Below are 15,921 nucleotides of genomic sequence, written 5' to 3'. Positions count from 1 at the left end.
TGTTATTTAATGTGTTTAATAAGCTGTCAGTCGAGACATTGTGCTGCATCAGCCTGAATTATGCAACTCCTTCTGTCATATTTTCCTCATTGATCTTGTAGAAGGGCCGAAACATGGCTGCGATGTGATGATTCACAGAAGCTGATGAAGGTCTTTGTTCGGATGTGACGCAGCATTATGGTTTCCGCCTGATGATGCTCAGGCTGTGATGGGTACCACTTTAAAGAGACGGATGCAGACCACGCCCTTCCTCCAATCACCGATAGAGGGCGCTGTGGTGACCAAGGCAGGCCAGCTTTACTTCACTGCCCTTTGCAGCAGCATCTCACCTTCAACCGGCCGGACGCGCATCCACGAAAAAGAAGCGACACACAGAAACGAGCAGCGCTAAATAACCCAACGACCGACGCATCGTTCAGAGCCGGTTGTTTTTAAGTATGTAGGGCTCGTTTTACAGTTTGACATTTGATATCGCCTGTTCGCTTGTAACTGCGACAAGAAAAACACCGTCCAGCTGCGCATTAATACACGTCGCAGCTTCTTCTCAGCTTGTCAGGATAAAAGGAGCAGCCTCGCCTCCGTCCTTTTGAATCTTCTTGAGAAAAAGGGACTTAGATTCAGCGCATCCCTCCTGTTTTATTTTGACGGTCAGATAAGGCCCCGATCGGTGTCTGATCGCCTCCAGCCTCAGCAGCATCTTTCCACTCAGCAGCAGCATCCTTCTCCCTGAATCTGCGCAATGGCCGACATCCCAGCGGAGTGTAATATAAAAGTGCTGTGTCGCTTTCGTCCTCTCAACCAGTCAGAGATTGTACGTGGGGACCTGTTTCTGCCCAAATTCCAAGCAGACGACACTGTCACCGTCGGGGTGAGTACCGGGAGGCGCTTTGTTGTGCACACAGGCCCTCCATTAATAAATCATCAGCTCGACCCATCTGTGTTTGGTGTAGATTGGCCGGAAAATGTCATCATGGTGCAGGACTCAAGGATTTTGCACCTGTATGAACAAAACACCTCCTTTTCTTAACATGACAAAGCAACAAATATGCTGCATGTGTAATGTTGTTAAAATGCGCACTCTGGCCTCCTGCACTGAAGGACAGGCAGACACTGTAGGGACATATATGTTACATTAACTGTATACAGCCTCATTTAAATGTGAAGAATACAGAATTGGTTGCCCACATATGGTTAATCACCTCATTCTGATTGTTTACTCCACACTCAGATTACAGTATAATGCTGCCATAGAGATGTGTTTCTCTATAAATATGACTGTACTTTGCTTTGATTATGCAGCCTGTCCTGTTGGTCAGGGTGGATACAATCATATGTACTGACCACACAGTGTGTAATTTACTAAATGCAGATTTTGATTCTTGTTCATTTTCTATATCCTGTCCATAATTTATTCCTTATACTATCATTTTAGTAGAGTGCTTTAATCATTTGTTTGTTTTGTACAATTGTAGGACGACAATCTGCCTTACTCAGCAGCTAAAGAAACAACTTTAAAGACCTTCATGGGAGGATCTCAAAATGTGTCCTGTGTGTGTCCTGAAAACACATTAAATACAACACAGGCCGAGCAAAACACAATTGTTGATCAATTTGATCACAATTTTGCTCACACATGTCCTACTTTATTCCTCTCTCCTACATGTGTACCAGCGGTAATGAATGTCATCCCGACCTCCCTCTCCCCTCTCAGCACGATGCTGTACTGTACAGAAAGCGATCTCTCTAATTGCCTAAAGAGAGGATCAATAATCATTCAGTGAGCTCATGCCACACTGACTGACCTGCTTTCTCCTCTCTGTGGCTCCACTTGTCTCCCTCCCCTGCTGTGCTTGTTTCTCTTTATTATTTTCTTTCTGTCTTTCTCACCTTTATTCCTCCATCCACTGCTGTTTGTTTCCCTCTTCCCTCCTCTCATTCTGGGGCTGAACTCTCTCTCTCTAGTAAATCACTCTGACATGTGGGCGGCCTGCAGATGAGTCAATTTGTTAATGACATTTAATACAGCTCACAGGATTGTTGTTGCATCGTGTCCTCTGTATCAGATGGGACGGTGACTTTCAGAGATTTAATAGCCTGGTTTCTGCAGCTGCCTGCCCGGGCTGAGTCACTCAGCAATGTGTGTCACACAGCATTTTAGGAGGCGCTGATTTAGGTAGAGGACGATGTTAGAAAAAAGGTACAATCCTGTGGGAGTTAATGAAAGCTGATCATCATCCTACTGTGATCACCTTATGAAAGTGATTTTTATTTATCACACACTTAGATCTTAGACCTTCATGCGTGTTTACAGTATTGGATTTTATGTTTTGTGTTTTTGTGCAACAAAATCAATAGTGTTTAAAGATTTAAAATGTCAGGATGAGTCAGTCAGTTTTAAGAAACAGACTTGTCATTCTCTGATCACATCACAGAGCTGACCTTATTTCTAAAGCTTACATTGACCAAGAAGTGATTGTTTAAACACTGTTTATGAATTGTGTCAGATTAAAGTATGTTTACCATTAAATTGATTCATTTATTAACTCCCACATGTTGGTTCCTCACATTAAGAATAATACACCTGTAGAAGGAGTAAAATATTTCATATTAAATACTGTGATTATTTTTGAAATAAATAATATAAAACTTTTCTTTCTGTTTTTAACTGTTGTCCTTTTTTTCCACAGGGGAAGTCCTATGTGTTCGATCGAGTCTTTCCAACCAACACCACCCAGGAGCAGGTCTATAACACCTGTGCCAAGCAGATTGTCAAGGGTATGACAAAACAGACACCTACAAATATGAACAAATACATGCTGAGGTCTCATTTTCTCTTTGTTTTTCTTAACTCGTAGATGTCCTGTCTGGATACAATGGCACCATCTTTGCATATGGACAGACCTCCTCTGGGAAGACTCACACTATGGAGGTGCAGTTTTCAGAGCACAACATTAAAACCTTTTATTCAGACACTGAAAACCTCTAGGAAAGTCATTTTTAATGACTCTCCAGCTGCTGGAAGTCTATAAATTAACTGTATTTGCACTGAACTTGATGTAAATCACTGGAACACTCCTCTGTGACTTCCTGTTGCAGGGCAAGCTGCATGATCCTCACCAGATGGGCATCATTCCTCGCATCGCTGAGGACATTTTCAACCACATCTTTGCCATGGACGAAAACCTAGAATTTCATATCAAGGTACAGTGATTTAATGTGACTGTTTGTCGATGAACAGTGTAAATTATGTGCTGTTTTTTCCTTACAAGAATGCATTTGGGCAGCAGTGGCTCAGTGGTATAGCAGGGTTGTCCAATAACAGTGGTTGGTGGTTCGATCCCAACTCCTCCCTAAGTCATTGTTGTGTGTCCTTGGGCAAGGCACTTTACCCGCACTGCCTACAGTGCACTCACTGGTGTGGCGCGCCTTGCTGGTCATTGAATGACACTGCTTGGCAGCAGCCTTAAAAACAATTTCTCTCTGGGATTATTAAAGTATCTAAAATAAAAAAAAAAAAAAATTTCATTGTTCTCAAATGTGTTTTTTTTTCAAAGGTTTCCTACTTTGAAATCTACATGGACAAAATCCGTGATCTGCTGGATGGTAAGCATTAAAATCATTTTGTGTTAATAGTGTGCATAGCTGTTTTGTAATTTGTTCTAAAAGACTAAAAATGTGATTGTTTTTATATTTTTAGTGACAAAGACCAACTTGTCTGTGCATGAGGATAAGAACAGGGTGCCATATGTCAAGGTTTGTGTCCTATATGCCCTTTTAGGTGAAACTTTGTCTATAGGATGCATCAGATTTGTGACATGTCCCCTCCCCTCCCCTCCCCTCCCCTCTTCAGGGATGCACTGAGCGTTTCGTTTCCAGCCCAGATGAAGTTATGGATGTGATTGATGAGGGCAAAGCTAACCGCCATGTTGCTGTCACAAGTGAGTTTTTATCTTTCAGTGTGGACATTGTATTGCAGATACACATCCATATGTAAATCTGGAATACAGTCCATGAATAATATATGTGATAGCATCTTCCTGAGCTGTATCCATGTGGCCTGTAAATGTGTCTTGTTATGTAATCTGTGTATTGTTCCACACATTATGAAGCCTCATTCTCTTTAACAAAAGTAACAGGAGTCTCTCAGATTAACTAGTGCGGCGTTAATTACATTTTTGTGTTTTTTTTGTAAGGCCAGTGCTGACTCATAGTGCTGAAGTCGACTGCAGACAGAAATAAAAGAAGTGAGATCAGAGCTTTGGGATTCTGTGTTCAACAAAAAATGTTTGCACAGCTTCGCTGTAATAATTCTCAGACTGCACAGTTCTGCTCCATAGTCCTCAATGTTTTACTTCCTGAATATGAGAAAACTTTGCTACTTTCTTCAAATTGCTTGGCTTTTATTTGATGTAAGTGTAAAATGTTCAGAATGTGCACAGTATCCTAAGAAGATAAATGTGACTGACTCCGCTAAAGTTTCGTTTATCTTAATCTTTCAGAGCTAGCTTTGATGAAATATGGATCAAAGCTGTCCATTACATGCAGTCAAACCCAGACTTTACCAGTGAGGGTTAAATCTCCCCTTCTGAAACAGCTGAGTGGCTGTTATCAGTGGTTATTAGTGGAATAATTATGCCACTAATTATAGCTACTAGAAGGTATGTTATCTTCTACTGTGATAAGCAACCAAACAATCAAGTGTCAGAAAATGATAATAGAACTAGAAAATGTGGAAAAAACTTTAGTCTTCTCATTTTTTCCTGCATCTAAACAAGAAATCTGTTATTATTGGTTAATAATGTTCATTTATTGGTATAATAAAGCAACAATAATAAAAGATAATCAACTTTGTAACTCACATAATACAAAGCTTTTAGTTAGGCTGGTCATTACAATAATGCCTCCTTTAAAAAATTAGTGTGTCAGACTGGCTGAAAGCTGCTGTCCTGACCAGCACAGTGAAGTCTGCTTCCTGTTGATGCCTGCTGACTCACTGTGCTGCAGAACGGTGTGCTGATAGCAGCCTAATGGGCCGACACTGCAGACACCGAGCCGATGCCCTCAGATATCATCTGCAGAGAAACCTGAACTTCCTTTGTGAGAGGAGGGCCAATGAAGAGAGGCCTTCAGATCAGTTTGTCTGCACTGCATGTGAAATAGTGACATCATTCTACTGCAGTAACAGCTTGTCTGGTGGGCAGGATTTCACATCAATGCCCAGTTTTTACTTGATTATTTTGTCCTATACTATCATTGAGTTAAAGGGGAACCCAACTCATTACAGTGTGTCCTGTTACTGTGTGCCCTCCATACTAATCCAGTAGAGAAGTATTCATCCTTACTCTGAATCAAATGCTAAGTTCTAGTTGGAAGACATATTTGCTTTCTCTCAGAGTGATCATCCGTGTAGGATTACATTTACATGCAAGTTTAAAATATCGAAAGATCTAAAGCCTGTTATTCTGCCATTGCTCATTGTGATTCTAGACTCCAGCTGTGGTTTACAGGTAAACCTTTTTGTATGTGTCTCCCCTGTCTTTTTGCAGACATGAACGAGCACAGCTCTCGCAGCCACAGCATCTTCCTGATCAACATCAAACAGGAGCATGTGGAGACCGAGCAGAAGCTGTGTGGAAAGCTCTATCTGGTGGATCTTGCAGGCAGTGAGAAGGTAAAGAAGACACTCTTAAAATGCTAATTCCGCTGCTGCTGTATACATATGCATGTGTACCTCTCTGTCTCTGTTCCAGGTCAGTAAGACCGGAGCCGCAGGTGCTGTCCTGGATGAGGCTAAAAACATCAACAAGTCTCTTTCTGCTCTTGGAAATGTCATTTCTGCTCTAGCTGAGGGCACGGTGAGATAATTTATAACATTCTGTCCTCTGCTGGAATATAAAAAGAAGGAAAACATTTTTATTTCATTTCTACTATCTGGTGTGTCCTGTTATATTGCACATAGATTTTCCCCTCCTAGCTGTCTACCCTGCCTGGTGACTTGCACTGTTTGCTCCCTTCTGCCAGCTCAAGATGCGGCCATGAAATGCCCAATCTATCCCTGCCAATTATCAGATTAGTTGGATGCAGCACAATCAATCTGTTGCTTTTGACAGCAGCACTGAACATACTTTGCTGATGACTCTTACTTGTACCTCTTTTTGCATCTTCTCTCATCATCTTTTCTTTCTCCCTCTCATCCTTGATCTTCTGCAGAAATCACATGTGCCATACCGTGACAGCAAAATGACCCGCATCCTGCAGGACTCCCTCGGCGGGAACTGCCGCACCACCATGTTCATCTGCTGCTCTCCCTCCAGCTACAATGATGCAGAGACCAAGTCAACTCTGATGTTTGGACAACGGTAGATACATCTGTGGATGCATATAAGCCTTGTTAAATATTTACTTGTACATAGCTCAGACCCCTCATAGTAGGTGTTTCCTACCGTTGAAACAGATCTCTATGCAGGACAGGGGGCTGAAATGAGTGATATAAGAAGAATGTGAGAAGTCACATTTGATGTTTGCTTTGGTTTTCTCTGTCACAGTGCCAAGACCATCAGGAACACCGCCTCCATCAACCTGGAGCTGACCGCAGAGCAGTGGAAGAGGAAGTACGAGAAGGAGAAGGAGAAGAACAAGACCCTGAAGGAAACCATTCAGAGGCTGGAGGGTGAGCTGAACCGCTGGAGGAATGGTGAGATGAAACATTTTCCTTCCACCTCACTTCCATTAGTATTTTTCAACCCTCTGTGCTGCCTGTAGAAACAGACTGTAATCATTTTCTTGTGCTTGTTCCTCTATCCTCTTTGTCTTTGTTCATCACTCCCCTCAGGAGAGGACGTGCCCGAGACAGAGCGGACCACTTCAGATGTGGTGATCCGCTACGAGTCCGTGGAGGAGCGCCCCATTTTGGACAATGACACCTCGTCCATTGTGGTTCGCATTTCTGAGGAAGAGCGACAAAAGTACGAGGAGGAGATTCGCAAGCTGTACAAGCAGCTGGATGATAAGGTCCAAACACACATTAAAGTATTACTTTTTGATGTACATCACAAACTCAAACTCATTACTCACAGCACGTCTTTGTGTCTGATTTCCTCTATTGGTGTCAGAGAGTGATTCGATCATACTGTTGTTTAGTAGTAACTAATTATTAAATTATCTGGGAGGTTGGTATTTATGTATTTAATGCTGTACTTATGCAGGATGATGAGATTAATCTTCAGTGCCAGTTGGTGGAGAAACTGAAGCAGCAGATGCTGTCCCAGGATGAGGTAATTCTTAGTTTCAACTTAAAGCCATCAGTTGTTAATAGCTTTTTTAGACTGCATAGAATGCTGCCACTTGTTTATCTGTTTCTACATCTCTGCCTACCTCCCTCTCATTTCTTTTCCTTCTTTCTTCAGCTGCTGGCTTCATCCAAGGGTGATGGAGACAAGGTCCAGGCTGAACTCGGCAGGCTTCAGGTAGAAAGTGACTGTGCCAAGGCCGAGGTGAAGGAGGTGCTGCAGGCTTTGGAGGAACTGGCCATCAACTATGACCAGAAGAGTCAGGAGGTGGAAGAGAAGGGCCTGCAGAATCAGCTCCTGGCTGACCAACTGGCCCAAAAAATGGTATCAGAACACTCAAAAAACCATTAGATGTCTTTGTATGTATGCACTGCTGCTAAGACTCAGTGTTGTGTATCTGCAGGCCAGTCTGATGGAGCTGGAGGCAGAATTGTCTCGGATGCAGGAAGTGAGCGGGCAGCAGAGGAAACGCATTGCTGATGTCCTCAACGGGCTGATGAGGGACCTCAGCGAGTTTAGCACCATTGTGGGCAATGGAGAGATAAAGCTGGTGAGTGGGACGAGTTATAGAAGGGGTTTGATTTCAAGGACATACACCTGTATGTTTTAAAACTCATGTTTTAGGTGAACACCTCGTCCTGTTCTTGTGAATATGACTGTGTGTACATTTCTTTCTCTGACCCTCAGCCGGTGGAGATTAGTGGTGCAATCGAGGAGGAGTTTACTGTGGCTCGCCTTTACATCAGCAAGATCAAGTCGGAAGTGAAGAGCATGGTGAAGCGTTGCCGCCAGCTGGAAAACATGCAGCTGGAGTGCCACCGCAAGATGGAGGAGACCGGGAGGGAGCTCTCGTCCTGCCAGCTCCTCATCTCTCAGGTAAAAGATGGAAGGAGACGAACAGACGTTTGGGCTTGAAACCTTGGAGTGTGATGCACAGCAGATTTAGGTAAAAGTTTTGCCTTAAGACATGCCTGCACTCTTCACCCTGCAGCCAGCATTAGGATTAGAACTCTTTGCTGCAGGCAGTGGCTGTGGATTCCCTATAATAATAGTTACCTGACAACTTAATTGGTTTCATCTGTTTTGCAGTTGTTTATAGTTACTTAACCTTTTCCGGAGCCCACAATTTATAGAAGCATATTGTTATTGATTGATTCATTCTTGTCTTCTTGTTATGTGATTTTTGTGTTTGTTCAGCATGAGGCTAAAATCCGCTCTTTGACGGAGTATATGCAGAGTGTGGAGCAGAAAAAGAGACTGCTGGAGGAGAGCCACGACTCTCTGAGCGAGGAGCTGGCCAAGCTGCAAGACCAGGGTAACATGAATACCACACACACACATACACACACCAAATATATGATTGCAAGGCAATTGTTGCCTCAAGCTGTTTTGCACGTTGTCACTGTGAAGGGTCTCCTTGTTTTCCATCTAACAGATAACTCCATGGTTGAGGAGAAGGATGCAGAGAAGGGGGAGATCGAGGAAGGAAATGTGAAAGTAAGAAGCCTTGTGAGGCATTTATTAATATATATATATATATATATATATATATATATATATATATATATATATATAGTATATATATATATATATATATATATATATATATATATATATATATATATATATATAGTATATAGTATACAGTATAATATATATATATATATAGTATATAGTATACAGTATAATATATATATATATATATATAATATATATTAAGTGTTGTTGTTACATGATGAACTCCATTCTTCTGACCTTGCATAGTGTGTTTTCTTCATTTCTATATTGACTCCTATATTGTCTAGCATATTGTGCGGTTATTTTAAAGGTTTTAATGTACAGACAGCTGAAGAAAAACAACTCTACAGTCAGCATTTTGACAGGACATTGTGTATTTGCTCTTTTCCAGAAAGTCCTTCGTCAGCAGGGGGAGTCTCACCGCGGTCTCCATCACAAGCAGCTGGCACGCCTGCGGGATGAGATCAATGAGAAGCAGAGAGTCATTGATGAACTGACCGAGTCTGTAATCCTTCTAAATATTTTTATGGTTTTACTCAAAAATAATATGTGATCAGTCTAGTTCTGTTACTATTTAAATTCTATGCCCTGAATTAATATTCATAATCTTCATCTTCATTTTTACCTAAAGCCATAACTCCAAGCTGGAACTGGAGCTGGCTCAGGTTCGTGCTGACTTTGAACGTCTGAAAAGTCAAGACACCACCAAGAGCGAGCGTCTGGAGGAGCTCTCGTAAGTGTCAACATGGTAGAGTTTTCAACGTAGTGGTCAAAATGTAGAGTGCAAGAGCCTATGTGTGGTGTTAAAATTAAAGTTTTAAAGCAGAAATGAAGACAGAATGAACACACTTCCTGTTTCCTTATCTTAAATTGCAGCAGAGGGCGCTCAAAACCACACATGAATATTGTAGCCTTGTCAATATAGAGACATAATGGTGCTTTTACTATTTCAGATTCCTGCATGAGCGCCATGAGCAGACCAAACAGGACTTAAAGGGTCTGGAGGAGACTGTTGTGAGTAAAACAAATACAATTGTCCACACACCTCATATGTCACAGCATCCAGAATTGTTTCTCCTCTCAATCTGAATGTCCCTGCAGGCCCGCGAACTCCAGACCCTCCACAACCTGCGCAAGCTGTTCGTTCAAGACCTCACGTCGCGGGTTAAAAAAGTAAGGCATCAACTCATGAAGCTAAGGGGGTCTGTTTTCTAATTAAAGTTAAGATGCTATTGAGGAATATGTGGTGGATTTCCTACTAAAAAAAACAAGGACTGCGAGTGGCTGCAACATCCTCTATCCTTTAATCCCTTTGTGTTTTAGTGGGTGTAAAAATTCACTTTTTGTGCAATTGGTGCAAAAAGGTCGAGATGGAGGTAACTATGCAAAATACTGGATGGATGACTCTTTCTATAAGTGGCATGGTCTGAAATGTATACTGATTGATATATCTTGGCTTTACTTTATCTTAGTTTTTGGATTATTTGTCATCGCTCTGCTTTGTTGTCTTTGCAGAGTTCCGAAATGGAACCTGATGATAGCGGGGGGTCTTGCACCCAGAAGCAGAAGATTTCCTTTCTTGAGAATAACTTGGACCAACTTACAAAGGTTCACAAACAGGTGAGAAATGTGAGAAAATAGGCAGCTTTATAAGTTACATTCAGGAACATCAGGGTGGTGATTGTATGTGTATTTATCAATATTTTCCCTGCTCAGCTGGTTCGTGACAATGCAGATCTGCGTTGTGAGCTTCCAAAGTTGGAGAAACGTCTTCGGTCTACTGCTGAGAGAGTTAAGGCCCTGGAGACTGCACTGAGGGATGCCAAAGAAGGCGCCATGATGGACCGCCGCCGCTATCAGCAGGAGGTTGACCGCATCAAGGATGCCATGAGGGCAAAGAATGCCTTGAGGCGCCCCCATGCAGCACAGATTGGTACTGCAGTCATTTCTTGGATGGATATACTGTATGTTTGGCAAAGCTGTACCCTACCTCACATTGTTTTACCATCCTGACAGCAAAGCCAGTGAGACCAAAGCAGCTGCCGGTCTGCTCTCCTACCAACCCTTTCTACAACTACATCCGTGCCACTGAACAAGCCAACACATACACCAATGCCCTCTTCCACAACAACATGGCACAGCAGAGCCCTGCCAGTGTCAACTGCAACCCCAGCTCCGTCCAGAGCAACACGTGAGTGTAAATCCCTCAAAGGTAGACATTACATGGTTTAACATTGGGTTCCAGTAAGGAGACACATTCTGTATGTATACAGATGTATAAATGTGAAGGCAGTTGGGGAGAAGTCATTCCCACATAATCATAGCATCATTGTCTTCAGCCTGCATTGATGTCTCACTCTTTCATCCTCTGGTCTTGTGCACAGAGTTTCCACAGCACTGGGTTACAGAGCAGGAAGGTATAACGGGGACATACTGGAGTCCTACCCGCTCAACATTGACAACGGTGAGTGCAAAAACGCACCAACAGTGCACATGTGCAAACTTATATTATGCACCTTTTTATTAGGAACCCTGTATTCCTTCATTTTACTCTGAATATCAGAATCATCAATATCATATGAAGCAATGTATTAATTGTATAATATCATGATATATAGGCTACATGACATATAAGATGATAAAGCACTATTTGTAGTGCTTTCAGAGAAATATAACTATTGTGTTTTTCCTTTTTTGTCCCCAACAGGTAACAGCATCAGTGAAACCAGAGACATTAATGACAACAGGTGAGCATGTCAGTTAAATGTAAGATTTAGTTGTTATGTTCCTGACTATACTGTAAGAATCTTTGTTTGAAATTAAAATTGTTGTCATGTTGTTATCAGTTTGTCGGTTTTCCCTCCCTACATCATGTGACTGTTATTAAATATGGATGATAAATGCTGTGTGTGTGTGTGTGTGTGTGTGTGTATTAACAGGAGTGATGTTCACTGTGGCAGCGAGGTGGATGATTCAAACAGACACTACATCATTCAGCAGGAGACCGCAGCAAGTTAATGTCATGGTGACTAACAAAGTGCACTGAGTCATACATACACACATTTGGACTTTGTGTCTTTGTGAGGACATTCATTTTTCAGCATCATAATTAAATGCTTAAACCCAGCATGTAGTCTAACCCTGGGGGACTGTAAATTGAATCCTGATTTATTAACCTTTAACTATATTAAAAGCAGCTCATATTTCATGTAATGTGTTAATCAAAAACAAATATTGATACTGCCCTTTGATAACAATTTATTGTTCAGTAGATGTCTGTGTTCCTAATGATTTTCACCTCATTGTCACTTTGCAGACGATGACCAGACACTGTACCACCCAAGGACCACCCTCCCCTCCCATTTGCATGCAGCCTGCCTCCCCGTCCTTCCACTGCATCACTGATGAAGATGACAATGAAGCTCTATAGTCCTGTAGTCTTCTGTTTAGATGAAGCCCCCCCTCCTGCTCATATGGTGACTTCTCTCCTCAAGGTTTGGGGTCCACCTCCTTTTCAGGTCAGTCAGTGCTGGAAGTAAACCTGATTTTTACCGAACACCTATTAAATTATCTCATTGATCCCTCAGCCTATAAATATATCACCAGTTGTTGATTACCTCCTGAGGTGGTTTAACTGAAACGGGGCTGACCCCAATCCTGATCACATGGTACACATATGTTGTAAATAGTAGTGCTGTATACTCCAGTAGAGGTTTTGACCAGCAACTGTTTGCACAGGCGTCCCCATCCCCTGCACACACCTTCTTAAGGGTATCTTGTGGATGACATACTGTAGGCTGCAGACGTGACCTTTTTCTCTGTCATAAATAATGAGTGTAGTGTGAAAGCTTGTAAGGGAAGACCCACACTCTGCGTGCATGTTTCTTAGCGGGTTAGCTTTCAAATCTTTGCATGTGTCATGATTCTGGTGAGGAGCTGGTATGCTGTGAGCGAAGTCTGATCGACTTCAACAGATGTCAGCGACAGAGAGAGCTGGTTTCCCTCAAATATGATTCTGGTCTTCAGATTTGTTCTTTTAAGGCACGTTTGAGGACTTATGTTGTGTTCTGAACTCAAAGAAACACCACAAGAGGGAAACCCAGCCCAGTCAGACTGAATCAGACTGAATCAAGGGAGAACTTTTGTAAATGCTTTGATACTGTGATGTTGCAGCTGTATGATGCTCTATCATATCACCTAATACAGCCCGTTTCCTGCTTCACACACATCTTGTAAGTCTTCTTACCAAGCCTTAACAACAACTGATTAAAACTAACACACGGTCATTTGAATACTTTAGTAATGACTACCTCTAGAGATGCTTAATGTAAAAAGATGTCATCCTTCCAAAAGCTAAATCAGAGTGCATCTTTAGCACACCAACTACTTTTCTTCTCCTGCACACACACACACACACATACGCAATGTCCTTCTATACAATAATATAGGGTCAGAGCTGGGCTGAAAGAGTGCTCCTAAACATGTGTGAGATTTTAAACGTTCTTACTCTCTCAAGACTGAATTAATATTTATGCCCTATGTTTCCTTATTTGCAAATTGCGCCTTGCCTTGTGGGAGGTGAGGTCTCAGAACGTTCTGAGACTGTGAGGATGCTGGTGTTTCTGCAGGTGTGACCCGGCTGAGCAGCCACCAGTCTGGGACACTTTGACAGAAGCTTGTAGCTTATTGTGAGGCCGTGCTGTTCTTTCTTCTGTTAACAGTCCTGACCAGCCAATCAGGATAGAAAAAAGCAGCAGGTCTGCAGAAGGGGTTGAATTAATGGATGTGTTCGCACTGGGGTGAATTGACAGACGAGGCCAAGGCTTGTTCTCACATAACCAAGTATCCCTCTTAATGGGAGATTCAATTTAACCACAATTCAACTTATCAGATTCCATCTATGTTTAAGTAATACAGTTTTAAAATGTATATTCACTTATTCATGTAAAGTCTGGTGTGTTATATTGCTTAGCTGTTCTCTGTATATGTGGGCCTATCATTCCTGTATCGCTCAGCCTGAGGCTCTTTCTGGCATTAACAACATCTCAGGGCTTGACATTCACAATCATAGCAACTGTAAGTCACCACCATTGTCTTCCTCCTCCAGTTTAAACTGTGTGATTGCTGAGGAACAATCAAAGTCTGTGTGTCATCTTTAAGAGTAAATGGAAATCTAATATTACATTCACACATCAATCATCTCCATTCAGGCTCATCCAGAATGAAGTGATCTCTCAGCTGCACCTGGTCAGACTCTACTGTACATGTCCAAACAGACCCTCTTTTTGGCATCATGTTTTAAGTGTAATAAATCTGAACTTGAGGGGCGTGTGTACTATAGGCCGTCGTCACCTGCTGTTAAACTGTCTGATTTACATATCTAAAATACATGTGCTATATATTGTTAATCTTGTAAGTAAAATAGCGTGCCATGAAATAGCAAAATGGGAAAGAAAGGTGCACGCTAACTTTGTTGAGAGAAATGTTTGTTTTATTTATTTCTGTACGCCTCTACTGTAGCGTCATTATGATATGTGAAGAATCACAGAGCAAATTTCTGTATATATATAGACTCATTGCTATGCTGTACTGTATGTGAACCACTGTGTTGTAGTAAAAGTTCAATAAACCTCTACGAAAGAGTTCACTATGAGCAAATCACTGGAGTCAAAAAGGTTTGAATAAGTCAGTCCCACACTTACATGTGGAAATGGCTCCATCGAGTGGATGGAGCTACAACATTGATTAGGTTTAATTGAATGAGAAGCCACTGTATTGACTTTTTATTGGCTGTTGTCCTATTTAAACATCACATCTTCTCTGAGAGAAAAAAAAAAAACGTTTATTTTTCAGGATGAAAGTATTTTATCAGGCTCACAGCATCACTAAACTATCCTGTTAGCTGTTTTACTCAGAATGACTTTAATGGTGCAGAATAGACCAATAAAATGTTAATGACTGTACTGCTGTTTGGATTTACACTTATGGTAGCCTACTTTGACCCACATCACCCACGTTTCCCCACAAGTGATGAAGCCCACTCTGCAGAGGGACTTCCTCTTACAAGCTGTTCTTCACTGTTCCCACGAGAAAGGAAGCAGTGATGTAAACAGCAGTGGCATGTGAAGCATCTTCTAACTGTAATGTGGAGAGTGTGTGCGATGCAGGCCTGCTTAATAATAGCACACCTACATTCACAGGATCAGGCTTATAGTGTGACAGAAGACTTATGGAGCTGTAGATGGGAAAATCAGAAAACTATCACTGATCCAGTTAATGTTAGTTATACAGTAGCTGCTCTGTATGTACTGCTATGATTAACTGAAATGTCATCTGTACACATCAACTGCAAAAACGGGCAAATATTAAAGAATAATGTAACCTGGATTTAAAGCTACACTGATGAGTAGCAGATTTTAGTAACTTGAAACAGTGTCAGATCCACTAACTGTTTTTTGTTTATTTGTTTTTTTTATATTATGAATCTGTGTGTTGTAGATGATTAGCAGATCACTGGCGCAGTGCCAGACTGGACTGAGTAGCTGATAGTCCTTATAAGGTTTGAAATGGTTCCAGGCCGTCCTTTCCCCCCCTGTTTGGCTCCCTTCTCTAGAAAGTCATTGATTTAGTGCGCATCCCCGCGGCGCGCTCCCGCTCAGTGCGGCTCGGACGCTGGAGACAATGCGGCACCAGGAGGACGCTGCACCGCTGCTGACCCGGACAACAGGAGCTGACAGGAGGAGACCCTCAACGCCTCGTGGACACACAGACACAGACAGACAAGCAGACGGAGTTTAAAGCCTCTCAGCTGTCCTGCAGCGTGTTTCTACTCACAAGGACGCGTGGACAAGAGGAGCAACCCACAAGGTAGAGAACACGCACCTTCACTAAGTTTGTCAGTGAGCGTTAATGGGCTCTAAACACGCTGATCGATTATGTTGCCCAAATGTGTTTAGACCAAAAGTTCTTAGGCGCAGGAAGAGTTGTCACAGTGAAGTGTGTTTGAAGTTGGCACACCAGAGACAAATGGACTTGGGAGTTATTTTACTGCAGAATGAAAGAGTTTACATTGCAGGTCACACTGTGGCGGACCTATGGTTCCTGTATCTGTACC

The 15,921-nt window shown here is 42.1% G+C and overlaps 1 protein-coding gene across 1 annotated transcript; it reads left to right on the top strand.

Annotated features, from left to right (window-relative positions):
* The first annotated feature begins 739 nt into the window (after positions 1-739).
* Positions 740-14,401, top strand: kif5aa (kinesin family member 5A, a). The gene is made up of 29 exons (XM_028410314.1): positions 740-868; positions 2,688-2,775; positions 2,856-2,929; positions 3,097-3,201; positions 3,555-3,603; positions 3,698-3,753; positions 3,851-3,938; positions 5,547-5,671; positions 5,751-5,855; positions 6,211-6,359; positions 6,546-6,694; positions 6,833-7,011; positions 7,206-7,274; positions 7,407-7,613; positions 7,693-7,839; positions 7,977-8,165; positions 8,487-8,604; positions 8,725-8,786; positions 9,199-9,308; positions 9,439-9,540; positions 9,761-9,821; positions 9,909-9,980; positions 10,323-10,427; positions 10,524-10,740; positions 10,824-10,998; positions 11,192-11,271; positions 11,515-11,554; positions 11,747-11,832; positions 12,124-14,401. The coding sequence occupies exons 1-28, from the start codon at positions 740-742 to the stop codon at positions 11,823-11,825; spliced, it is 3,129 nt and encodes a 1,042-aa protein (XP_028266115.1). The 3' UTR covers positions 11,826-11,832; positions 12,124-14,401.
* Positions 14,402-15,921: the final 1,520 nt, after the last annotated feature.

This window comes from Parambassis ranga, chromosome 7, assembly GCF_900634625.1.
Source record: "Parambassis ranga chromosome 7, fParRan2.1, whole genome shotgun sequence".
NCBI classification, from domain to species: Eukaryota; Metazoa; Chordata; class Actinopteri; family Ambassidae; genus Parambassis; species Parambassis ranga.
This window is presented reverse-complemented; position numbering and strand designations above follow the sequence as displayed.